This window comes from Solanum dulcamara, chromosome 8, assembly GCF_947179165.1.
Source record: "Solanum dulcamara chromosome 8, daSolDulc1.2, whole genome shotgun sequence".
Lineage (NCBI taxonomy): Eukaryota > Viridiplantae > Streptophyta > Magnoliopsida > Solanales > Solanaceae > Solanum > Solanum dulcamara.
Window position 1 is genome coordinate 3,070,915 of NC_077244.1, and position 26,231 is coordinate 3,097,145.

General features: G+C 32.8%; 3 protein-coding genes across 4 annotated transcripts; 1 reads left to right on the top strand and 2 right to left on the bottom strand.

Annotated features, from left to right (window-relative positions):
• Window positions 1–1,277: 1,277 nt before the first annotated feature.
• Window positions 1,278–6,937, bottom strand: LOC129900840 (ubiquitin-conjugating enzyme E2-17 kDa). Of its 2 annotated transcripts, none has more exons than XM_055975916.1 (5): window positions 6,787–6,937; window positions 4,334–4,439; window positions 3,430–3,557; window positions 2,926–3,030; window positions 1,278–1,796 (listed from the first exon to the last, which is right to left on the bottom strand). In XM_055975916.1, exons 2-5 carry the CDS (start codon window positions 4,401–4,403, stop codon window positions 1,653–1,655), a joined length of 447 nt encoding a protein of 148 aa, XP_055831891.1. In that variant the 5' UTR covers window positions 4,404–4,439; window positions 6,787–6,937; the 3' UTR covers window positions 1,278–1,652. The 2 variants fall into 2 exon arrangements, with proteins under 2 accessions (XP_055831891.1, XP_055831892.1); XM_055975917.1 differs by lacking the exon at window positions 6,787–6,937 and adding an exon at window positions 6,710–6,733.
• Window positions 6,938–12,675: 5,738 nt separating this feature from the next.
• LOC129899564 (26S proteasome regulatory subunit 6B homolog) lies at window positions 12,676–17,463 on the bottom strand. Its single transcript, XM_055974572.1, has 6 exons — window positions 16,836–17,463; window positions 15,861–16,091; window positions 13,697–13,855; window positions 13,449–13,601; window positions 13,174–13,257; window positions 12,676–12,989 (listed from the first exon to the last, which is right to left on the bottom strand). The coding sequence occupies exons 1-6, from the start codon at window positions 17,313–17,315 to the stop codon at window positions 12,855–12,857; spliced, it is 1,242 nt and encodes a 413-aa protein (XP_055830547.1). The 5' UTR covers window positions 17,316–17,463; the 3' UTR covers window positions 12,676–12,854.
• Window positions 17,464–22,191: 4,728 nt separating this feature from the next.
• On the top strand, window positions 22,192–25,382 carry LOC129900729 (60S ribosomal protein L10-like). Its single transcript, XM_055975748.1, has 4 exons — window positions 22,192–22,304; window positions 23,743–24,244; window positions 24,923–25,004; window positions 25,108–25,382. The coding sequence occupies exons 1-4, from the start codon at window positions 22,295–22,297 to the stop codon at window positions 25,171–25,173; spliced, it is 660 nt and encodes a 219-aa protein (XP_055831723.1). The 5' UTR covers window positions 22,192–22,294; the 3' UTR covers window positions 25,174–25,382.
• The last annotated feature ends 849 nt before the right edge of the window (window positions 25,383–26,231 follow it).

The following is a 26,231-nucleotide window of genomic DNA, read 5'->3' on the forward strand; positions in this document are numbered from 1 at the left end:
TCTAACTTGTTTATAGTCTTATAGCATATTAAATTTGTTTTTGTACTTGATTTTTCTACTAATCCCTTCATGCACATTGCAGGTTTTAGTGGAACAAGTTTTTACCCCCACTAAGGGTTCAAATCATCATCAATTTATCCTCTCTTTATTATGTAATATATAGCCATCAAATACAATAAAAGAAGCAACAAATATGAACTATAGACATCAAAATTATGTACTTTTTTTTTCCCTTTAGGAAACAGTTCAGACTGATTTTTCAGATGTGAACAGTCACCTTTTCTTTTGTTACAAATAATGCACTACTTGTAATCTGCCTATTCAGTGTTACAACTTTTAAGTTTTAAGCATACTTGGCCTCTATTATTTTTTAGATATGATTCGATTTTTGATTTAAATAAAAAACAAATTAATTTAATCAATTTTAACTATTAAGATCAAATCTAACCAAATATAATACATGTTTATCAGTTTGATTTGAATTTTTAAGAGAAATCTAATAATATTTCTCTCTTCTTCTATTCTTTGTCAACTTATAATCCTTTAGAATCCTTTTATATAGTGGCTATAGTTCCTTTGAATTATGGAGAAGACATCTTGAAATCTATAAGTTTTATTAGGCGACTAAATTTTATGAGAAATAAAATAATTGCATTGATAATTAGGGAAATAGAAATATCTCTGTTATATATATCATTGGAACATGCCTCAAGGCAACTATCTTGTTATGGCAATAATATCCCTTGCACAAAAATAACTTTTCGTCAACCAATCATTCACGGTTCAGAATTACTTTTGTTGAGCGACTTCTATTATATAAAAGAAAATAGCTAAATAATTTTGATAGAATAAAATAAAAGTCGAAAGATCATAAATAAAATTACTCCCATAACATACTTCCACAAACACCAGGACTTGGATCAAATGAACAAATCACCAAACATTTTGTGTGCTGGTTTTCCTCTACTGAACCAATAGTGTTAAAATGTTCTTATCTCAATAAAGAATTTTGTGTCATGCACAACCTCAACTTCATTGTACTAGGCATAAAGCAAAATTTATCAAGCTTACTCGGTAAATTCAAGTGAACATTTTTGGCCGTACTTTAGACAGGCATACACTCACAGCACAACAACATACCCAATGTAATCTGACAAATGGAGTTTGAAGATAGTATTGCAGGCACACCTTACCCCTATCTTAGTGGGTAGAGAGGTGGTTTTCAGTAGACCCTCAACACAATGGCACATTACCAAAATGCATACACTCATAGCATATACTTGTAATAATAAAATTGCTTGTTATCTCCATTTTCATTTTCAACAGTGGTACCAGATGAGATTTGAGGTTGACAACTGTGAATCAAACCCAAACTTCAAGAGATCTCACCATATTTGTCAGACAAATTAGCATAACTAGGGAAAAGGCAGATGTCAAACTGGCAAACAAAGTAGAATTACATTGCAGTTTCTCCCTTGCTAGTCATCAAATAGATATTCACAAATTGAAAAGACCTGGTCCCTTGACAACCCACAGGAAGGGAGATTAAGAAGTAAACTAAGTTCTTTCATGGAATTTATTCATTCACCCCAAGCACAACAAGACATTGCTGTGACAAAAGTCCCAGACATGCCTGGAGATGATTTTGCGCATTATCCCATAGCATATTTCTGAGTCCAGCTACGAGCAGTGGTTTCGTATTTGGCCCTGTCAGTCTTGTACATGTGAGCAATTTCTGGTACAAGCGGATCATCTGGGTTTGGGTCTGTCAACAGAGAGCAGATGGACAGCAAGACCTGCAAGCATATTTTGGTTACATCTTCACCCAAAGGCAACTCAAAAGGGGAAAAAGTTGCACAAACTTTGAGTGGTAGAAAACTCTCTGCAAAAGAGGAAGGGTCAAGAACAAAAGGGAAAAGCTTTGGAAGGAGTATTTAGAAGTCGTACATTGCAAGAAAAAGACAGTTAACCTTACTTCACTTAAGATGAAACATTTATAAATCACTCATCTAGAAAATAATAAAGCTGCATCAAAAGAGATAGGAGGGATACAAAAGAACGGAGACCTATGAGGATCAATTTAATTTTCATAGCAGAAGTTTAAAAAAGTCATTGCCATTGCACAACTTAATAGCATTAATCCCTTATAATGCCAAGGTAGGAACAGTCAATCACACTACTTGTTTATTATGCAAACAAGATAGTCTTTCTATCCACTAGCCTTTCTCTACTGCTAAATGCTACTACTAGTTGCCGTGCAATTAGAAACTTGTCAAGACAGAAAAATTAGACTGTTGTGTGAGATCACAATGTTTCGGAACATCATATGATAAGTATAGTTACTATTGACGTGTTCCATTCTTCTAATTAGTTTCTCAGTTTACTTTCTTCTTATTGGTATAGTTCCCCTTGTTCAACTCTCTTCAAATCTAAACGTACTAGTTAAACTGTCATGTTTCAGAGCTTTTTATCCAGATATAATCAACTTGTACGAGAAAGACAAAGGATTATTATTATCAACCTATAACTCGCATAATTAGAAAGCTGGACTATCAAGAACGTACTATATTATGACATTTTGCTTCACATTTTTGGCAGAACTTTGGCACTATATCAGGTGGCTCTCACTACTAGGTGCATAGATTATAACGTATTTCCAAGCAGAGTCATCTGGCTTAGCCCTAACCCATGGTTTTAGTAGCCCCAAGTAGTATTGCTTTAAAATGAAGAGATCAAGTTTGTAAAGGGGTCAAAAACCTTGATCAAATTATATGGATATTCAATGATTACTATGCACCACAGAACCAAAATCATCCTTGAGAATTTACAAGTACCAATATAGGATTTGGATTTTTGTAAAGAGCAATCTAAGGCCCAAAAACCAGTGTTAAATCCGGCAACGAAAAGAAAGGCTAAGCTCCAAACCTTCGATATGGTTAATGCTGGACTCCACTGCTCCTTGAGAATGTCCAGGCATATACTTCCATTGCTATTGATGTTGGGATGGAAAACCTTAGTTCTGAAGGCAACCTGAAACAGCAAAAAAATCATTTGTAAAATCACTACCTCAGATTACGACAATGAAGAAAATTTTATTTACACAATCCATAAAAGTGCTAAAAAAAGACAACACACTTGATAGCCCAGATACAGATTAAGTTGTTCTAACAGCAAACTGATGCTAGCTCCTTCGTTATGATAAAAATAAAGAGACTGGTAAATATCAAGAACAAGGTCAGACCACACACACAAAAGGTGTATTGCTTCTGCAAGAAAAGTTTCAAAAAACTCATATTTGAGACGGATTTACTGAGGCTCCAACATATGAGCAAATGCAAGCAAAATGACTCTCCTCCTCATCACTCAATAAAAAAAAAGTAGTAGTAAACACACAAGTGAAGACCATGGATCTTCTGGAGTTAAGTATACCTTTGGAGGTTTGAAAGGATAATCCGGAGGGAAATGAATTGAAACCAAAAATACACCTCCAGCATAAGGGCTATCTGTAGGCCCCATGATTGTTGCTTGCCAATGGAACATATCCTCTGCCACTGGACCTGTATTAAGCCAAATATGCTAGTGAATATCAGCATAAAGGTTTCTAAAAGCTGGTCACTAAAAACAGAAAAGTGAACGACATCTCCAAAAAGGTTACAATCAATGACAGCATAGCCACCATGACTTCCTTTCCATTTTAATAATTTTTGTTATTCACAGATGGAAGAGGAGCAGAACAAGACAAAAGTCATACTGAGAGAAGCATCAAAACAACATCATCTAACACCTAATTCAATCTATGGAGAATAATACAACCCCTAGGAGGCCAATTATGAATTGTAATGTCAATCAAACTGAGAATGAAGGAAAAGTGAAGCACAAGAAAGAATGACACACAACTTGATGTACCATCCTTCACTTATTAATTGACATCAATGACATCTTTTATTCCCATAACAAAGAGCGTGACAAAAAGAGTTGCTAGAGTAATTAGAAGTGCAAAATCAGAATGAAACAACGAATAACATAAACGGTGTAATTTCACCAACATTTTTACCATGCCATACTGCTTCTTATATCAAAGAGCAGATAGCTTCACTGCCAACTAAGGTAATTAATTACTATACTCGACATATCTGCTAAAAGTTATACTCTGAGCCATTATCTGCCAAGAGAAGCTGGAGGATCCATTTTTTATATGGTAGAGTCCAACCGAAACACCCTAAACAAGGACACTATCATCAATACATGAGTAGGGACCTATTATTCCGCTGGCTAAGAAAACCCCAGAAAACCAATAAATTGAACAATGGAAGAAATAGTTCAGCTAAATTACCAGCACTGCATGATGTGGGAGGATCCTTTTGCAGATCCTTGAGCTCCTTCAATATCCTCTTCGACGCCATCAATTAGCCCCCGTACCTTCAACTCCAAACCCTGACCTGATATTCAAATGAAAACCTTTTACCACAAACCATAGATTTTCGAATTTCACAAAAGCAACAACCAAAAAGTAGCAAACCACAACAAAATAAAAATAAAAACACAGAAATCATGAGCAGATCTAACCAATTAATAGCATGCCTATCACACCCACTACTTTCAGCTCGTCATGAATTCATATAGGCAAACATATTACATAGAATTTTTTCATATAATAAACCTCACTCAAAATTCACTAACTCTAAACCTTAAAGAGTAACATACAAGAACTGATTGATTGTTCATTAAAAAGAAAATCAAAGAGCTGTTCAATTCTCTGAACAAAACCACACATTCAAGTGGATAGATATATACAAATATAATAATATTAAAAAACTGCACATACAATTAACTTTACTAGCTCTGAATCCATGACTCTAAATCCCGAATTTGCAGCTAAGACACATCCAGAAACAAATTATTACTAATAACCCAAAAAAACCTAGATCTTTTCATTCCTCAAATAAAATCATTACATTCAAGTAGATATATATACAAATACTGCTTTCAGCTCATCACACAATTTGTAAATGTAAGAAATAATATTAAAAAATTGCACATACAATTGACTTTACTGATTCTAAATCCCGAATTTGCAGGTAAGACGTATCCAAAAACTAATTAATTGTCAATAACCCCCCCCCCCCCCCAAAAAAACAAAGCTAGATCTGTTTCATTTCTTAAATAAAATCATACATTTGAATGGATATCCATATACAAATTCTGCCTTCAGCTCATGACACAATATTGAACATGTAATAATAATACGAAAGTTTCTGCATATAGCTAAATTCTAGAATTAGCTAACCAAACTATTGAAGAAAAAAAAACTAGATCTGCCTAATTGGAGTGGATGGATATATACAAATACTTCTTCAGCTCATCACACAATTTTGTATATGTAAAAATTAATATAAGAAAATTGCACATACAATCAGCTTTACTAGCTTTGAATCCACCGACTCTAAATCCCAAATTTGCAGCTAAGACGTTATCCAAAAACTAATTAATTGTTAACAACCAAAAATAAAACTAAATCTGTTTCATTCCTCAAATAAAATCATACATTCGAGCGGATATCCATATACAAATTCTGCCTTCAGCTCATGACACAAAATTGTACATGTAAAACTAATACTAAAAACTGCACATATAGTAAATTTAGTAGCTCAGAATCAACTCACTCTAAATCCTGAAATTAGCAATCCAAAAGTGTTCAAAAAATTCAAACAAAAAAAGCAAGCTAGATCTGCCTAATTCAAATTGATAGATATATACAAATACTTCCTTCAGCTCATCACACAATTTTGTAAACCTAAGAATTAATATTAAAAAATTGCACATATAATTAAGTAACTTTACTAGTTCTGAATCCACTGGCTCAAAATCCTGAAACTAGCAGCTAGGACTTATCCAAAAACAAATCATGTGATTAGCTATCCAAAACTGCTTTGAGAATTTCAAAAAAAAAAAACTAGATCTGCTTCATTTCTCAAATAAAATCATACATTCAAGTGGATATCTATATACAAATTCTGCTTTCAGCACATGACACAAAATTGTAGATGTAAAACAAATACTAAAAATTGCACTTATAGTAAAATTTAGCAGCTCAAAATCAACTCACTCTAAATCCTGGAATTAGCTCTCCAAAACTGCTTTAAAAATTTCAAAAAAATAAAACTAGATCTGCGTCATTTCTCAAATAAAATCATACATTCAAGTGGATATCCATATACAAATTCTGCTTTCAGCTCATGACACAAAATTGTACATGTAAAACTAATACTAAAAAATTGCACATATAGTAAAATTTAGCAGCTCAGAATCAACTCACTCTAAATCATGTAATTAGCTCTCCAAAACAGCTTTAAAAATTTCAAAAAAAAAAAACTAGATCTGCTTCATTTCTCAAATAAAATCATATATCCATATACAAATTCAGCCTTCAGCTCATGACACAAAATTGTACATGTAAAACTAATACTAAAAAATTGCACATACAGTAAAATTTAGCAGCTCAGAATCAACTCAGTCTAAATCGTGTAATTAGCTCTCCAAAACAGCTTTAAAACATTCAAAAAAAAAACTAGATCTGCTTCATTTCTCAAATAAAATCATATATCCATATACAAATTCAGCCTTCAGCTCATGACACAAAATTGTAAATGTAAAAATAATACTAAAAATTGCACATATAGTTAAATTTAGCAGCTCAGAATCAGCTCACTCTAAATCCTGGAATTAGCTATCCAAAACTGCTTAAAAAATTCAAAAATAAAACTAGATCTGTGAATTTTGAAGTACCTTAAGGTGATGAAAGTGGTGAGAAAGGTGGATTTGAAGGAGACGGAGATTGCAGAGGTAGAAGAAATATATTTTTGAGCCAATAGCAGAGTAGTATGAAGAAATGAAAGAGAAGTATTAAATGGAAAATTTTGGAGTGTTATAAGTAGTCAGGAGAAGTGGGGTCCAGTTTCTAGAATTCTCTTAAGAAGACGTAATAATTTTGGCGTATGATCAACGCTAACGCCATCTTTATAGGTTGCTCTTTTGTTTTTTCTATGCATAAGATTTTGGAAAATTTATATGCAAATTCTAAGCAGGAAAAATTTAATATAAATATCTAATATCAATAACCAATAATTGAGATGGATCATGTTTCGATATATCATATAAATGGATAAAATTCATAGATATATAATAAGATAGTTTCAATTCATTATTTATATATAGAGAGAGATATTGTATAAATAATGTATATCCATTTATAAATGATATATAAATATATATCAGAGATGTATATGTATTTATATATGTTGAGATACAATAAAATATACATTACGTATACATTATTGATATAACAAATTATACACTGTAGATCAATTATTTTTTCAATTCTAAACAACTCAAATATCATCTAAGCAAATGTATACTACAATTTGCTTGATCAATGTTAACAAGACAAAGTGTCACACCCCGGAAAGGTATCCTAGACATGGCCGGCACTCAGAAATTATTATTGGCTCCTAAGCGAACCACTTAGTTTGATCATACATCCGTTCATTCATTCAATCAGCGGAAGACTTAAAATAAAGAGAAAATTAAGTGGGTAATTCCAATCAACAATCTAGCTCAAGTAAGAAAGGTCATAGACCAACAAATCGAACTCCAATCTATGTCATTAAATAGTCTGACAAGAACAATTCAAGGAAATAAAATACTCAATCGACCCATCACTATCTAGTCTATGAAGCATCTATCACTACTATCTAATGGGTGTCAATGGCAGGTTCATTGCTACCTCAAATCAGAATGAAAAGACTAAACTCAACGCAAGAAAAACATAAGTGTTATCCTCCGAATGTAGGGGAGGACTCACCAATAAGCAGAGTGTGAACAGATCATTAACGGTGCGCCTATTGATGATCTTTTAAATCTATCTCTGCATAATGAAATGATGCGGGTCCAAATGGACGTAAGTACGTGGAATGTACGAATATGTAATATGGCAGAATGAAACATGCATCAAGGTAGAATAATATCAGTTCAGATATCTCAAATTAAAAAGATAAGAAAGACTCAATCAATGTGTCATAAGTCTAAATAAAGAATTCGGTTTAGACAGAGACCAATCATATACATGCATCAAGGTAGAATAATATTAGTTCAGATATCTCAAATCAGAAAGATAAGAGAGACTCAATCAAGGTGTCATAAGTCTAAATGAAGAATGCGGTTTAGACAGAGACCAATCATATATAATCCAATCCAATTCAATTTAATCACATTCCAATCCAATCATATACAATCCGATCCAATCCAATCATATACAATCCAATCATACAATCCGATTCAATTCAATCACATACAATCCAATCCAATTCAATCATATACCATCAACTCAACGAATAAAGTCAAAGGACTCAACTCAATAGACATGTGAATTAAAATTTAGAAATGTTTTACAAATCGATTCAATCATTTACAATGCCAATCAAACCAATCACATCATACTCAATCAACTCAATAATAAACTCAAAGGACTCGACTCAACAGGTATGCAAATTAGAATTTAGAAATGTATTTCAAATCGACTCAATCATCTACAATCTCAATCAAATCAATCATATCAAGTGCAATCCACTCAATTTGGGAGTTTCTCTAACTGAAAAACATCACCTATGAGCTAGTGATGTGCAACAAGCCGACGTTGTTGCCACATCTAATCAATACTTTGTCAGGGTATGAACGAATTAATCAATCATGGATCCAACAATAAATCAAGTCTTATCATATCAGGATAATGAAATAGGAAACATCCGACTTAAATGATCCAATCCTTTCCTACTTGGCTACGTAGTTCATAAAATTTGAGTAGGGACTATACTCTTTCCCAATTCGGTGTTCAATACTCCTCCCAAGACTCAATATGCTCATATCTATCATGTGAGTAAAATACTCAAAATATTAATTTAGTCTCTTTTGAACTTAGTTCAAATCAACTCATTTAGTCTCATTGGACTCTTTTCAAAACTCAATCAATCTGCTCTCATTGGACCTTCTTTCAAAAAAAAAAATCAACTCATCTCAATCATCAAACTCTTCTTTTTAAATTTGATACAATCTCAACTCAATGAATGCAACAAATATTAAATGCATTTAAAACATAATTTTTAACTCCTCAACTCAATCTCAATATAGACGTTTTAATGTAAAAATGTTCAACTCCTTTATACTCAAAATACTCATGTTCAAAATAATAATTAAGAGACTTCTCAAACTCAACTCATGCTTAAACTCTTTCTAAATCAAAGATGAAAATAATCATTCTCTAAACTCAAAATAGTGCATAAATAATTTATTCAAAAACTTTCACAAATCATTTTTTAAAACTCCTTCTCAACAATCATTTATACTCAAAATGCTCATAAGACCCCAATCAAATCGAATTATGCAAATCATATCATGTAGTCACATTAGACTCCAATCCACTCCATCTCAAGACATCATCATCAACATTATCTCTTCATCAATCATTTTACCTTTTTAAAGATAGACATCATTTACATCATCATCAAACATCTTGCTCCAAAATACACATTTAACTCTATGTTCAATTTCATCAAACTCATTAAAATATGCATCATCTCACTTTGAAAACAATTTTATTTATTTATACACGAAAATCATCAATCTCAACCTCAAGACAAATTATGACAAAATTACATCTCATCTTGGGTTCATGTGAATGAATACATGAATCCATACTCTCAAATACATATGAATTTATATACAAAACTCAATAGAAATTATAGATAACTCAAGAACTCAAATCATAGAACCTCAAAACTAAATTCAACTCGAATCAACGAAGATGTAGGGCACGTGGATGAAATCAATCCAACGTTGTGAGTAACCTTACATACCTTAGAGTAGATCTTAAAGAAATCTTGATGTTAGGTCCTAAATGGAGAGCTTGAATCATTGAGTTTGAGAGCTAATTTATTGGAGATGATTTGAGAGAGAAGACGATGAAGTTTAGGCTTTTGGGGGAGGTAAGAGACTGAAAAATGTCTTCAAAACGCGTCCAACTTCGTCCATATATAATTAGGGAATGGTCCAAGTTGCCCTTACTAAAATCTAAAAAATTTTGCACAAATTTGAACTATACAGGAGTAGGTCCGCGATGCGGAGGTGTTTCACCATAGTTCATTTTTTTTGAAATTTAGAGTTGAAGCAAAAACTAGCCAAGTCCGCGTCGTGGACTTGGCGCGCACCTCTCTGGTTAATTGGGCATAACTTTTTGCTCCAAACTCCAAAAAATGCAATTTTGGTGGAGTTGGAACGAAGAATTAGAGACCTTTAATTTGATAGGTCATGGGCCACACAATTTATTATATTCTAGGAGATATAGTCGTTTGAAGTTGACCCTTATACGAACTCATTCGAAAACTTAGCCAATAGAAATTCTTTGGACTTGGCTTGGTGTTAGAGATCCCTTATGACCCTAAACCACATCTAATATACTTAAAATACTTAAAAATTGATCCTAACTCATATATACAATTAAAAGTCATTCAGTTCGAGTCTATACGCATATGAAGAATGGTTCGAGTCTTGGCAAAAAAAATTTGGGGTGTTACACAAAGAAACAATAATCATGGAATTTTAATAAAATATCATTTAAGTTAATAGAATGAATTTGAGATCTGATGCTAATAGTTGATAGTGTCACGAGATAAGTGTGATCTTATTGATATTAATCAGAATAATAAATAATAATCGATGATTGAATTTTACATTGAGTGAATAGAAGATTGTTTATAGTAAAACCTAGAGAACATTATTCACAAAACTCGATTGGCCGGCCACCACAAAGATTTTTGTTAATTAATATATTCGTTCGTTGTATAACGGTCGAAGAGGGTCACAATTTTCTGCAAGCAATTATGCTCTTTCCTTATTCAATCTGGTCACGGCCTAACTTTTATTCCTGTGATTCTGAAGCTAGGTCGACTTATTAGTGGTGTGATACTTGACTCAAATATCATGAATTATTCGATTTTCCGTCGCTGTAAATAAGATATTCGATGCTTATTAATGTTAAGCCAGATCTGATACATCTTTCCTTTTACATATAATTACCTAATTCAATCATATATTTAATTCAAATTTTAAACCCATATAGTATTATGCTATAAAGTACAAACATCGTGCATGCATAAATACTTTCGTAGATGGGGAATTTTTTTACCAAATATTGTCTTTATTATTATGGAAGGCAATGAGCTAGTCCTCAATCTATAAAAATAGTGTTTGATCTAAAATTTGCAAATTTAATTTTTAAAATTTTTAAAAACTATTACTATTAGTATGAAAGATTAAGCGAGACAATTTTCAAATTATCTAACTAATTCTCTACTTTAATTGTTACATTCATTGCTTCTATCTAATATTATATCATCAATAAGCTAATATTTTATCACATATTATCTAATCACCTTTCTTCAATCTCTTTTCTTTTTTTCCTTGAAAAGGACAAAATGGAATCTTTATACTCCAACCACAAGGAAGAAAAAAGGAAAATGCAGGGACCCTGTTTTCTTTCGATGGAAAATGGAATCTTGTAGGACCCTATTTTTAAGTTACGGAGGAAAAGGTGGAGTCGGCAGGGGACATTGGGGATATTTTTATACTCAATTTTAAATTTTATTTTTTTTGTCTCAAAAAACTAGTTCAAGAAACATAAAAATTTAAATTAAATAAAAATTAGTTTACACAAGATGCTTTTTGAATAGCGACAATTTAAATCGTTACAATTTTATTACCCCCAAACAGGCCAGGTCAAGCCACACATATCTGATGATCAGTACTTATTGCATTTTTATCAGTAGCGTTTAAATATTATTCGTATGTGTTAGTTCATTGATTTATGATCAATTCTCACAAAATTTTAAGCTTTTTTTTTGTTTGTTAATCCACATGTACGATGACCAGTATTTTCATAAATGACATCTCTTTTTTAAGCATTTCAATATCACAAAATAAAAATTTTTAGATTTTAAGTGTTTTTCGTGTATTTTATTAGTCCACTGATTTTTAGGAAATCTGCCAACCAACTCAATTGGCCCCCAAGATAGTCACCACAGGCCAGTTGACTAGTACTCGTCCTTTTTACCGCATTTCAATATCACCATATAGGATTAAAGATTTTACCCATTTTCCGTGTATTAGTTCACTAATTTTCTAAAAATTAGTCAATCGCCTCCGTTGGCCCCTAAACTTTGCTAGGTCGGGCCACACAGGCCTAGTGACCAATATTCAGCATATTTACCACTAACCAGAAGAGACAAGACATTAGGAGCACTCATTTCCTGTATCTAAGAAACTGACTCATAAGTAAGGGGATCTACACCAGATGAGGAGTTCACGGCCGGTTCCCATATACACACTTTTAACTCACATTGCTTTAGGTAGTACTCTTAAAAAGAAGACTTTTAAAGAGTCGTATAACTAAAGGAAAGCATATAGCTGCAATTGAGATCTCTAGAAATAGAACATTTCACAGGCTTGAGAAATGGCGTCAGTGAACCACCCTCACCATGAGAGTAACGTAAGGCTTGAGAAATCATGTGAAACTGTGAATTTGAATGCTGCTCATAAATTCAACCATATACTGTCTAATTTAAACACTTTTTGAACGAACAAACCATCTTACTGAAAAGCTAGAAACAACCATTAAACATTCAACAGTTCAGAACTACAAAGGAAAAACGTACAGGCTTACATAGTAGATTTCTCAAGTATTTGCTTAGCCTTTAACAACAATCACTAGTAGATTTCTTAAGTATTTGCTTAGCCTTTAACAACAATCACTTGTAGAATTCAAAGTCAGTGTCAGGCTTCTTCACGTTGGTTCTGTAACCCTTTTCGAAGTCCTTCGGAAGTATGACATATCGATTCTTGCGCACTGCATGCATACCAGCTTCTTGACAGATAGCCGCAATCTGCAGATATTGAAACACAGTTTCAATTTATGTCATTTCACATAAGTAGCCTCAGCATAATAATTAGTCTTGCAGAAGTGGAAAAAAAACAGTTGCAGCCAAAATGAAGAACAATTATTGGACCTAAAACCCTGATTTCCACAGTTCTCCCACGAGAAAAAAAATATAGAGATAAGAGACAAACCTCAGCAGCACTGATTTTATCAGGGCGAGAAACATAGTCTTCCAAGTCGACCTCATCACCTAAGTTCATCTTAGCAGTGCTTACCTGCCATAAAACAATCCAGTGTTAATTTTGTTCATTTGTATAAAACAAAACATAGAAAGACTGCCACAGAAGCAGAACGACATTCAAGAATCCATCGATCTAAACTTCTTCCAACAATATTTTCCTCCATTTCTTTTTTAGGAGAGGAGAATGAAGAGCACATCATGAGTATAAAGATTATCCAAACCCACCTGAAAAACGAGCCTTTTTTGACGTCTGTCAGGCAAAGGAAATTCAATCTTACGATCAAGCCTTCCAGGACGTAAAAGTGCAGGGTCCAGTGTGTCAGCTCTATTGGTTGCCATAATAACTTTCACATTCACCGTTTGGTCAAACCCATCCATCTACAGAATATGAACCAAGGAAAAAGTAGCTAGTCAAACAATGCAGGGTCTTGTGTTATTCCGGAACTACTTTATAATTATGAATCGAAGCCTACCTGATTTAGTAGTTCCATGAGGATACGCTGGACCTCTCTATCAGCTCCAGTCTGAGCATCAAACCTAGCAGTAGCAATTGCATCAACCTCATCAATAAATATGATTGCTGGAGCATTTTCTTTGGCAAGGCGAAAGACATCACGAACCATTCGTGGGCCCTGCAAAAATCAGTGAATAAATGAGAAGATAAAATCTAGACTAATAGAAACAAATGGTATCTCATCACTCTTCATGGACACAGTTTGATATGATGGTCACTCTCCAGACAGAAGAGAAATGTATCTCAAAGGGAATAAAGTAGTAGTTGATCTGAAATTGCATAAAGACTTGGCGCCAACATGATTGAAAGCAGACTGCTCGTCCAGATAACTGAACTATCCTACTAGATTAGCTATGCAGAAAGCAAGATCTGTCTCTACAGCCAATTCTACATGAAAGATCATATACAAGATGTTCATTTACTCAACATGATTGAGACAGCCCGTGTCTCTATCCCTTCTTTTTATTTGACAACGGAAGTAGAAGTCCACGTCTTTTAATCAATCTATAGAGGAATATCCAGGGCACTATATGTTACTTTATAGCAAGAGGATCTGGAAAGGCCTTGTATTTTGACGCAAAATGTAATCAGCGAAACGAAAAGGTATTGAGCCTTTCACTATTGAGATAAGCCTTGACTTGAAGTCCTCCAGAGCTACATTATATTATGCGAATTAGCTAATAAATCAGACAAGGAAGCTGAATTGATTATTGGCATGACGGACATTGTAGCAGTGTCACAATGTCAAATGAAATTTAGAATGTACATTTTTATAAAGAAAGCACTTTTATAAACACGTGGAAGGATTTACTTTGGGAGAGAAGGGATCAGGCTACTTTGGTAGAATACAAAAATAATACAAAATTCTCTCATAATCAAATATTACAAGACATTTATAGACTACTTGTTACTATTAGGCATTCGATTTGAAAGTAAGATTAAGTTGTTTCCAAAAAGCTTCTTTACCCTACAAGTCATCAAAACTTTGACCATATTTTGGATTCAAGAATAAGTAAATTTTTTAAACTGGTAACTTTATTCAAGAATAAGTAAATTACTGAATAAAAGACTATTTTCCATAGCTTCAAAAACTTCCCACCAGCCTAGCTATAGAAAAAAATTTAAAAGGAACCTGTAACTCTGACTTTTTCAGACATGCTTCTGAAGCTGTTGTATCATCATAAATCGATTATATACCACCATAACTCCGTAAGCGCTTAACAATTATACAGTCCTCATTCGTCTGGCAGAGCAGTAAGATTTAAGAAATGCATCACCAAGCACACCTCTATGTAGTGACTGTCATGCTAGAAGTGAAGGCTACATGTGTCACTACACTTGCAGGACTATGTGCCTCAGAACACAAAATTCTTCTTTAGTTGCGATGTTCTTGATAAGCGCTTAACAATTATACAGTCCTCATTCGTCTGGCAGAGCAGTGAGATTTAAGAAATGCATCACCAAGCACACCTCTATGTAGTGACTGTCATGCTAGAAGTGAAGGCTACATGTCTCACTACACTTGCAGGACTATGTGCCTCAGAACACAAAATTCTTCTTTAGTTGTGATGTTCTTGATCTTTTTAAATTCAGAAATTGGGTAAAGTATCATCTTTCATGTGGTTTCTAAATTTGTAAAGTTTAATTTCAAGAAATAAATAAACCAATATCCTATGCTATCAACTAGTGAATCCTCATAAAGCACAGTTCGGTCATACAACTTCAAAGGAGATAGTATATTACTAGTTAATTGCCCTATTCTCACTCCCTATGAAGGTTACTACTACCGATGAAATTGGAAATCCATAGACAGAGATTCAATGCTATTCTAAACTCTTTTTATGAGATACAAACACTTTAAACTGGTAACTGGTAAAGTTGCTGCCATGTGACCAGGAGGTCACGGATTCAAGCCTTGGAAACAGCTACGTACAATAGACCCTTGTGGTCGGACCCTTCCCCGAACCCTGCGCATAGCGGGAGCTTTAGTGCACCGGGCTGCCCTTATAAACACTTTAAACTGATAACTCTGACTGATATCATGCTACTAAGATAGATTATACAAACATTTACACTGGTGATCTAAAGTATATTGATGCATATAAATAAGACTTCAAGCATACCTCGCCCAAGTACTTCTGAACAAATTCTGAGCCAACCACCCTTATAAAGGCCGCGGTGGTATGATGTGCTACAGCCTTTGCAAGCATAGTTTTCCCAGTGCCTGGTGGACCATAGAGCAACACACCACGAGGAGGGTCTATACCAATCTGCTTGTACAACTCATGATGAGTCAGAGGTAACTCAACAGCTTCACGGATTTCCTGCTTTTGTATGTCGCAACCTCCAATATCCTGGTATTAGGAAAAGAAAAAAAAATATAAGCTCAAAAACTAAGAAATAAATAAGGCCTGTGAGACGGTGGATAATTTGGAGGAAACAAAAACAAAACGCTATTGAAGGCTTAAGAACTTCCTTCACAAAGCTTGGAAGATGATCTCTTTAGCAATATTGTAAGTTTGTAACTAGTCGCAAGAAAGGTTCCCAAAGAGCTTTTGAAGGCTACAAGAATGAAATGTTGATTGAAGCTTTGCATGCATGACAAATACTTCCTTCAGTCCTCAACCAAAAGACACAACACATTTCAAGTATACAGAATGGACCCTGATAAGCCATTTGACCAGATGACCAGCTTTACAGCAAGTCAATTAATAGGACTCCAGAAAAGCCATAGCACCTACTAGTATTAGGAGATTATGACTTGCTTCATAACTACAGAGATTCTTTTACACCCAACAGAAACATGTAGTTATTTTTATCGATGAACTGGTCCTTACACTAATGAAAATTGACTTCTCATTGTACAATATAAATGAGTTTGGTGAGACAATAAGCAAAATTCAAAATTAAGCTATGGATTTTATTATAATTACTTCGATGAAGCTCCAGAATTAAGAGAATTCTATGCCAAAATATGTCTTGAGATTCAGAAAGCCTCTAATTTGCTATAATTACTGATTCCACATAATAAGAAACCCTAATCAATGAATTTAGGCAAAAGCTTCCTACTTTGAGCAGCTCAGAAGTATAACACTTACATTGTAAGTAACATCAGGCTTCTCCGATTGGCTAAGCAGCGAAATACTGGAATCAGCCTCAGGTGGCAAAACATCAACAAGCGCATTCGAATGGCGATGCAAAGCCACAGAAGCCGACGGCTTAAGAAGCTCTCGATTAATCGTACTAAGTATCCTAACATAGTAATTAGAACCCGTAGTTGAACCTACAATAGCGTTATTCTGATCAATCATCTCCATGAACTGTCCAATTACTAACGGCACCGACTGGATCCGCTTGACTTCTTCCTGTGCCCGCAAATGTTCTCGCCGGAGGTTTTTGAGCTCGTCCTTTACGTATTCCTCTTGGATCTCGATGAATTCGAGTTGCCGTTGAAGTGATTTCAAGCGAGCGTATAGGTCATCTTCGCCGTCGTAAGGAACGTCGGTGATGGAGGTTTCCGGTCGAGTTGCCGGTGGTTTCTCGGCGGGTTTCGGGTCGAGAACCATAGCTGTTGCCATTTTTGGAGTTGTTTGATTACAGAGAGAATGAGGAAGAAGTGAGAATTGAGAGAATGAATGGAGTAGGGAACAAGAAAAGGGAATACCAATTTCGTGGCCGTGGGTTTGTTTTTGGGTGTTCGGACTCGGGTATGGGTTCGGCTTTAACCTCTCTCGTTTTACTTGGGACAATATATATATACACTACTCGCTCCGTTCCTATGCAGTTATCATGTTGGTTTTTTGAGAGTTAATATAATTAATTTTTAAAAATAAATTTTATTATATTAATTTAATATTTTTAAAATAAAAATTAAGATATTCAAAAATTATACGAAATATACTATAAATTATAATTTTTTTATATTCAATTTAAAATGTTAGTCAATATTCATCTTAGTTGACTCTAAATAAAAATGGTGATAACTAAAAAGAAAGGAACGGAGTATTAGGTATTATACCATCTTCAATCCATGCCAAATTTTACATCAAATGCTGTATTTGGTGTAAAATTTGATGCAAAGTTACTTCAATTCATGCCAAATTTTGCACGAAATTTAGTGTCACACCAATTTTCCTTTTTAATTATTTTATCATTATTTTATTATACAATACATTTAATTAAAAATTATATAAATTGTATGTTTTAATTAAAATATCTTATTAGTTTTACATAATATTTTTATAAATATTAATTTTAGATTCAAATTTTAATTTTTTTATAAATTATTTTCCTTTACATGAATTTTTTTGAAATTAATTTTGTGTTAATTATACTATAAATTTGAATTGGATATAAGTACAATCAACCGTTGCAAAAATTAAATATGCAAAAATATAAATTGGTGGATAATAATATAATGTACTTTATAATTATCAAAAATAATAAACATTCAACAAACTACAAGTGGCATACATCAAAATTGAAATATAAAATACATAATAAATCTCTTTTTGACTTGAGAAGTCCAATAAATCTTTTTGAGAAGAGAGAGTATGATTTAGGACTTGAAAGTGAAGTTCGAATTTTGTAGGAAAACTAAAGATTCTAGGAGCATTTGGTCGCACTTTCGATGATGGCTTGATATTTATGCTTTGGGGGATTTAGAATTTTTTTTGGAAAAAAGAATAGGTTAGAATGTCTCCAAATAAAGCAACATATTCATACAAATGGGTAATGGTTCAAACTTCGACTTTGAGAAGGTATTAACACTCAAAATGGCCGCTAACATTCGGTTATCCGACGATTTGAAAATTATTTAACTAACTTATAAAAAATTACTTGTATATAATAAAGATAAATATATTTATTTGAGCAATAAATAAATTTGAAATACTTGAGATAATTTATGAAGAAAATATACTCTATTAAATGACTAAGTAAAGGATTTTTAAATATGTTTAAAGAGAAGTAGTAGATCTAATTTATTTTAACTAAATTACAAGCGATTAAGACTTTGATTAAATGAGGAAAGTCACTTGAGCTATTTAGAAAAAATTAATTTAGATAAAGACACTTTAAACTCAATTGATTTGAAAAAACATCAACTTAAAAACTTTAAGATGATTTGGAAGAAAATTCTATTTGTTGAAATGTCTAAGTAAAATAAAAACACTTGAACAAAATTATTTTTAAGAGCAAACTAACACAAAAATAATTTCTCTTTTAGGGGAGTTAAATTAAGTCAAACCAAACTAAAATTAACATATAAGCAAGTATAGATAAGCGTAAGTAAATTAAATTATTACAACCAAATAAATAGAATAACAATATAAATAAAATTGAAAATCTGGCCCAATAATTAGTTTCTGCATAGCTGGACTAAGCTGTTGAACCACCTGTATTTTAGGCTTTTGACCCATTTCGTTTCTATATATCATGATTGTATATCGATGTATATCAGCATATACAATCACCATTTTTTTTATATCTCATGTATATAGACTGTATACAACCTATTTTCCTCCTTCGGAACCTATAGTAAACCTCCTTTAAATCTCTGTATCAGCTTTCGAAACTCGAACAAGGGTGAAGTTGACTCAAAACTCAACGATATGCATGGATGGAGTCCGAAGATGGACTCGAATGGAATCACACGCACGGAAATAAAACCATATAAGCGACTACTCATTTTAAATTAAACAAAGGAATATAACATGATATTTTAAAGCACCAAATTGAGGAGTATCCTATTATGTCATTTTGGAAAATGCAACTAGAAGCGCATATGAGATAACATAGTGACTAACAACATGCATATATGCAAGCAAAGAAAATAAACAAAAAAAATATACTCAACTAACTAAAGGACTTAGAATTAACCTATACATCATACTAACTAAAATTTTAAAGCAAGATTCAAATCAACTAAGCCATGAAAATTCAAACTAAATGATAACTTAAGTATATGAGCCCGTTTGGATTGGCTTTAAGTTGGTCAAAACCAACTTAAAGCCCCTTTTCAGCTTTTGGACGTGTTTGCCTAATGCTAATTTTAAGCCAGAAAGTTCTTAAAGTCAGTCAAAAATGAAAAGTTAGGATTCCTAACTTTTTTTTTCTAAGTGCTTAAAGTCATTTTTTTTACCATGGAAATTACTTTTATATCCCTTATATTTTAACTAAATTCCCAAACTACCCTTTTTATTCTTTTAACCCTAAAATTCACATCATTTTCCTTATTTAAGCACTTTTATCCAAACACTCAACTGCTTATTTATAAAAATAACTTTCAGCACTTTAAAGTTCTAAAAGCACTTCATACATAAAAGTTACTTTTTTTAAGCTCATCCAAACGGGCTCTATATTTAATATATAAATCGTGATAAAGAAGAAATTGAAAATATGAAAATTTATATCGCCAAAGAAAATTACAAAAAAAAAAAATGAACGAAATTGAGAGTTCTTCTATCTTTTTTTTTTTGAATGTTGATTGTTAGTTGATGAATGTTTTTTGAATCTCTCTCTTTTTTTTTTTTTTGATATTCTTGTTCATCCTCTTTTTTTTTTGGTGAGGAAAATAAAGGGATTTAAAAGAAAAGAGTGAGATTGGTGGGAGTAATGATGGTTATTGAATAATGATGTATTTGATGGCGCAAAAAAAAGGGGAAAAGAAAAAAGGAAAAGTGTGGGGGTTCAAGAATGAAGGTGTTTGGAATTTTTTTAAAAAGAGAGGTTTAGGTGGAATTAGGAGGCGGAAAAGGAAAAAGAAGAAATGGGTAGGATTGATATTGTATGAGTATAATATACATGTATTATAGTGAGTTGATGTTGTCATTTGTATGTTAGAAATTGAAAGGTTGTTGCTGTATACATATTGCCGTATAGATGTAGGAATGGAATGAGTATAATATAGTGGGATTGGGTTATGTGCGTAGGAAATAGAAGTAAGAATTGGGCCAATGAGATTTGGCTGAAAATTTGGTCTCAAAATTGAGGCAGAATTGAATTTTAGAATTTGGCCAATCGGATTGCAAATGTAGCCAATTAAGTTTAAGAGATAGACAAATTAATTTAATTAGTGAATTCGGATAAAATTTTAATAAGGCGAATTAATATCTATTAATTAACGAGCTTCTTAATTTTGACAAAGTAAAATAATTAACTTAAATTTAAATTAATTAACTAAAAATATAAATCTATTAATTAAAGTAACTTAATTTTTAGTTCAAAATAAATGTTTTTGAGACGATTTTCGAATAATCGTAAAAAACAGTATAAATTGCTTTAAAATATTTTGGATTTTTACAAGCAAATTATTTTAAAATTAAAAAGGCTCGATAACCAATATATATTTGTGGAGGGTCAAAATTGGATGTCAACAGCACCAAATTTAGTGTAAAAATTGATGTTACGGTTGGAGATGCCCTTACTAAAATGACAAATTACCCCAAAAGAGGAAAATGCACAAATAATCATATTTGTGGTCATATTTAAAATAGTGACAAAAAAAATTCAAGTATTTTTTTAAAAACCTAATCAAGATCTAGCTGCTTCATGATTAAATTTAAATGTACGATTGAGATTGAAGATTTCAAGTTTGAAATTCCAAATTTCAGACCGACGAGATTTGAAGTTGAAACATACAAAGCTTAAGTTTGAATATAACTCCAACTTGAGATATTTAATTCTAAAATTAAGTTAACTGTTGATAATTCCACCTTTAGATTTTGTGAAATTAAAATTTGAGAACTTCTAATTCGAAGTCTAAAATTGGAAACTCTCAAAGCTTATTATAGATTTAAAATTTTTAAGGTTAGAAATCCATGACAATATCTTACTATGATTTTACTTTTTAAAGCTTGAAATTTATGACAAGATCATGATATTTTAACATCAAAAGTAACTTATCTTTTAACGAATTTTCAAACACAAATAATTATTCAAAAATAATTCTTTTTATGAATTTGATATCGATTAATTTGCGAATCTATAAATTTATTTCGGCCAATTGAACCTTAGAGTAACTATCTAAAAAGTTTTTACTTTTACTTGATTCAAACCCAGGCATAAACCCGTAAGACCAATTGAATGCATTCACATGTCAACAAATTTAAGTTAGTTTATTTCCCTCATAATCTTGTTTCTCAAAAAATATTTAAGTTGACCTTGACAAGTTATATCAAACTTCAAGTAAAAATGTTTGATGTTTAACTTTTAGAGAAAAAATATCTAAAGTCGGACGCAAATTTCAAACTTCAATGGCTTACGTCTGATTTTTTTTTCCATGAGACAACTTGCAAAAAAAAAAGTGAATAAAAAATTAATAGTCTCTCTACCTCCCGAGATAATAATAAGCTTTGCATACGCTTTATTCTCTCCGGACTCGAATTTTGCCGAGTATGCAAACCTTTCTCAAAAGTGGCTAGTCCGGAAAATTTGTAGTTTCTAGACGTCAGCCCATAAGGCCCAATGAATGCATTCATCTGTTAGTAACTTTAAGCTAGGGTTTTTCATTGTTATCTAGTTTCTCCGGCCACACAGCAATTGCAGAGAATTAGCCATGGGGAGAAGTAAGCTTTTTCTCCGAATTTCTCTTTTTTCTTACATGAATTCTCATCTTCATCTACCGTTACAGCTATAATTGTTCCGATTTGCGAGAAAAAAAAACAAGTCGAATCTATCTGTATGTTCATAGCTTTTGTAAAATTGTTTGTATATTGCTGAATTGATACAAAAGATGTGTTCATAGATGGCTCTCCGTTGAGGATTTCATTTGTTTTATCTCTGTTTAGCAGCCTATGTCGAGTGTTAGAAAGGGCATTTTTTTTTGTGCATTGGCCCGTCGCAAATGCAGAGAGCATGTAGTGTTGGAGAGTCCTAATTTGTTTGTAAGACGAGTGACTCATAGTTTTGGTGTTATTGTTTTGAATATTGCTGAAATGATATATGTTACATGTGTTTCTAGATGCTACTCGATTGAGGAGTTCATTTGATTTATCTCTATTTTGCTTTTTGTGCATTGGTTTGTAGTAAAATGCAGAGAACCTATAGTGTTAGAGAGCCTTAATTCATTCGTAAGACAAGTTATTATAGTACGATTTTAAATTCTGCAAATGTAGCAAAATCGGATTCAGACGGCAACGACCACTTGACCAGATATAGTTGGGATCAACTTGTTGTTTGTCTGATAGGAAGAATAGGTGTAATTAAGTTGATGATGCTACACTTATCAAGCATAAAGCTAACCATAGTTTTATGATGGTGTGCAACTAGTGTCTTTGTCACCAATCACTCAATCTACGGCATAGACATAGCTAGAGCTTCGGTTATGGTTTTGGTCTAACCCAAAAACTTGGTCCAAACCCTGTATTTGTCTTAAAATAGTCATTTAATATGTACAAATTAATAACTTGGAACCTAGTAACTTAGAAAGACTAGAATCCCCATAAGCTTCAAATCCTAGAAGTGATAAAATTTGTAGGTTAAAGTTAGAAAGCTTGCTCATTTTTAATTATTGTTGTTTGCAAAACAAACCCTTATCTCCCACCAAGAAACTATGAAGAGGCTATATGAAGGAAACAAATGAAGTGTATCCTTGTGGAGGATAAGCTTGAAGGAGAACGAGTTGTCATATTGTTTTTCAGGTTAAAGATATTTTATTTCTTATCTGTTGTGAGAATTTTTTGATGATTGTAAGCGGTTAAAAAATGTATCTTCAGATGCTTTAATTTTTGGTGTATGAACAGAAACTCTTTAAGTATTCCAGGCGCTGACCACCACTTTGTTATTCTTTGTGAGTAACTTACATTCCTTAGTATTGATGACAAGGTATTCACCGATTTGGAGATAGATGCAAGGGCATTATTGATATAGCTAGTATCAACTCCTTATTTGGTCTTATCTATAGCTTTATACAGCAATCAATTGACTCTCAATCAGTACTTGTATTTGTGTCAGTCATTGACATCAAGAAGGCTTTTGTGTAATTGGGTTGAAATTCTTTCTCAGGACCTGCAAGGTGTTACCGGCAGATTAAGAACAAACCTTATCCAAAATCACGGTTTTGCCGTGGTGTTCCAGATCCAAAGATCAGGATCTATGATGTGGGTATGAAGAAAAAGGGAGTTGATGAATTTCCTTTCTGTGTGCACTTGGTCAGTTGGGAGAAGGAGAATGTTTCAAGTGAGGCACTTGAAGCTGCTCGTATTGCTTGCAACAAGTACATGACCAAGTCTGCTGGAAAGGATGCTTTCCACCTCAGGGTTAGGGTCCATCCCTTCCATGTTTTGCGAATTAACAAGATGTTGTCGTGTGCTGGGGCTGATAGGCTCCAAACTGGTATGAGGGGTGCTTTCGGTAAGCCACAGGGAGTCTGTGCCCGTGTTGCTATTGGTCAAGTTCTTCTCTCTGTTCGCTGCAAAGATGGTAATGCTAACCATGCTCAAGAGGCTCTTCGCCGTGCTAAGTTTAAGTTTCCTGGCCGCCAAAAGATCATTGTCAGCAGAAAGTGGTATGACTTTTATCTCAACAATCACCTTTATTTTTTTTGTCTCTGCACTGGTTCTGGTTTTGATGACTTAAAATTTTCCCATACTTAAATGTTGGGTTATGAAGCATTGGCTTGTCAATGTGCTTATTCGTTTATTGTGACAACTATACAGTTTTGCAGGGTTAACATCTATGATTTTGATATTTTGTCATTGGGTTAGTTTATGTACATTCTCATACTAGCAGATCACACAAAACTCCCGGTGTTTTAATGTCCGTTTTTTGTGTGTCCTGGACCATAATTTGGTCTCTTTTTTAACATTGTTAAGGGGAGATAATATCTGGGGGATCTCCTTCCCTCCAAAACTTGTAAAGTGACTTGCAATACTTTGTCTTTCTTTTAATTACCATCGGTAGTTTCTAGGTAATTGTAGACTGGTGTCTTTCTTTAACATCGTTAAGATGAGATAAACTCTTTGTGGTCTGCTTCCTTCTTTCTCTATTTCTTTTAATGTTAATATAATGAGCTTTTTCATTTGTAACCTTACAAGAACAGGATCTGTTCTATAGGCTCGTATCACACTAGGAGTCAAAAGTGTTTGGCATATTTATTTTGCTTTCATTTAAAAACTAGATGATTAATCATTTTGTTTTTTCAAGTTGCTCCATTGGATAGAACTTATGCTTTGTTTGATTGCAGGGGTTTCACTAAGTTCAGCCGTACTGATTATCTGAAATACAAGTCAGAGAATCGTATTGTCCCCGATGGTGTCAATGCCAAGGTATGCTTTGTTAATAAATAGTCTATTGCTTTACAGTACAGGATCAGATCTTGTGGCTTGTTATGATATATGAAAACTTATTGATTTTCTTACGCTTTTGCAGCTTCTTGGCTGCCATGGCCGACTTGCTGCACGACAACCTGGAAGAGCTTTTCTGGAAGCAGCTTAGTTTTCTACTACTGTTGAATGAAATTTTGTGTCATCTACTATCTACTTGTGAACCGTTACTTAAAGTTGTTACCGCTTTGAACATTAATCTTTTCAAAAGATGAACTATTGGCGTTTGCTATATAGTATGATTGTGGTTGTTCAAGCCATCTCATTGTAATCCTCCAATTGAAAAGTAAAGATATAAATTAGTAATTGTTTAGAATCCAATGAACTTCTATCCCCACTAGAAAACCATGCTTATGGACACCACTATTGATCGGCAAATTCAAAAATTCAATGATAGTTTTAACGAGGTTTGATGAATTTAGAATGAGTGCATCTGATAATTAATTTTCAATTTATATTATTGATGCTCGTGATATTAATGAAAGGTTTTCCAATCTAAAACAAGATATATAATATCATTCAATTTGTTTAAATTTGTGTGGCACAAATGATATAAGAGAGTCAATCAAATTTTTACATAATTTTTAAATATTTTTAAGTTCTTAATTATTGTAATAAGTAGTACTTTTAACGTACTTTTTAAATTATATATGTGGCACATGTAAAATTTTGAAAGTTAACTAAATTTTAGTATGATCTTTTAACGTAATTTTCAAATAATACATATTCCTTCCTCTGTTTCAACCTTTTGTGGCACATGTAAAATTTTGAAAGTCAACCAAATTTTAGTATATTTTTTTCTTTAAATATTTTAAGTTGTTGACTTATATTACTCTTAATTAACACAAATTTTTAAATAATATATGTTATTTCCCCTATCCTAATTTATGTGGCATGTGTGAAAGTTCGAGAGTTAATCAAAATTCTAATTTATTTTTAATATTTTAAGTTATGATTTATAGTACTCTTAACGTAATTTTTAAATAATATATGTTCTGCTGTTTCAATTTATGTGGCACATGTGAAATTTCGAGAGTTAATCACATTTTAATATGTTTTTCAAATATTTTAAATTGTAAATTATTGTGATTTATAGTACTCTTAACGTCATTTTTAAATAATACATGTTAATTCCTCAGTCCTAATTATGCAGTACGGGTGAAATTTCAA

Coding starts and splice junctions, on each gene's coding strand:
- LOC129900729 (XM_055975748.1), top strand. Junction 24,245..24,922: donor ATCATTGTCAGCAGAAAGTG/GTATGACTTTTA, acceptor GTTTGATTGCAG/GGGTTTCACTAAGTTCAGCC. Junction 25,005..25,107: donor CCGATGGTGTCAATGCCAAG/GTATGCTTTGTT, acceptor ACGCTTTTGCAG/CTTCTTGGCTGCCATGGCCG.
- LOC129900840 (XM_055975916.1), bottom strand. CDS start 4,403: ATGGCGTCGAAGAGGATATTGAAGGAGCTCAAGGATCTGCAAAAGGAT. Junction 3,558..4,333: donor TCCCACATCATGCAGTGCTG/GTAATTTAGCTG, acceptor GGCTTAATACAG/GTCCAGTGGCAGAGGATATG. Junction 3,031..3,429: donor ATCCTTTCAAACCTCCAAAG/GTATACTTAACT, acceptor TTGCTGTTTCAG/GTTGCCTTCAGAACTAAGGT.
- LOC129899564 (XM_055974572.1), bottom strand. CDS start 17,315: ATGGCAACAGCTATGGTTCTCGACCCGAAACCCGCCGAGAAACCACCG. Junction 13,856..15,860: donor TTCAGAAGTACTTGGGCGAG/GTATGCTTGAAG, acceptor TGATTTTTGCAG/GGCCCACGAATGGTTCGTGA. Junction 13,258..13,448: donor AAAAAAGGCTCGTTTTTCAG/GTGGGTTTGGAT, acceptor GTTTTATGGCAG/GTAAGCACTGCTAAGATGAA.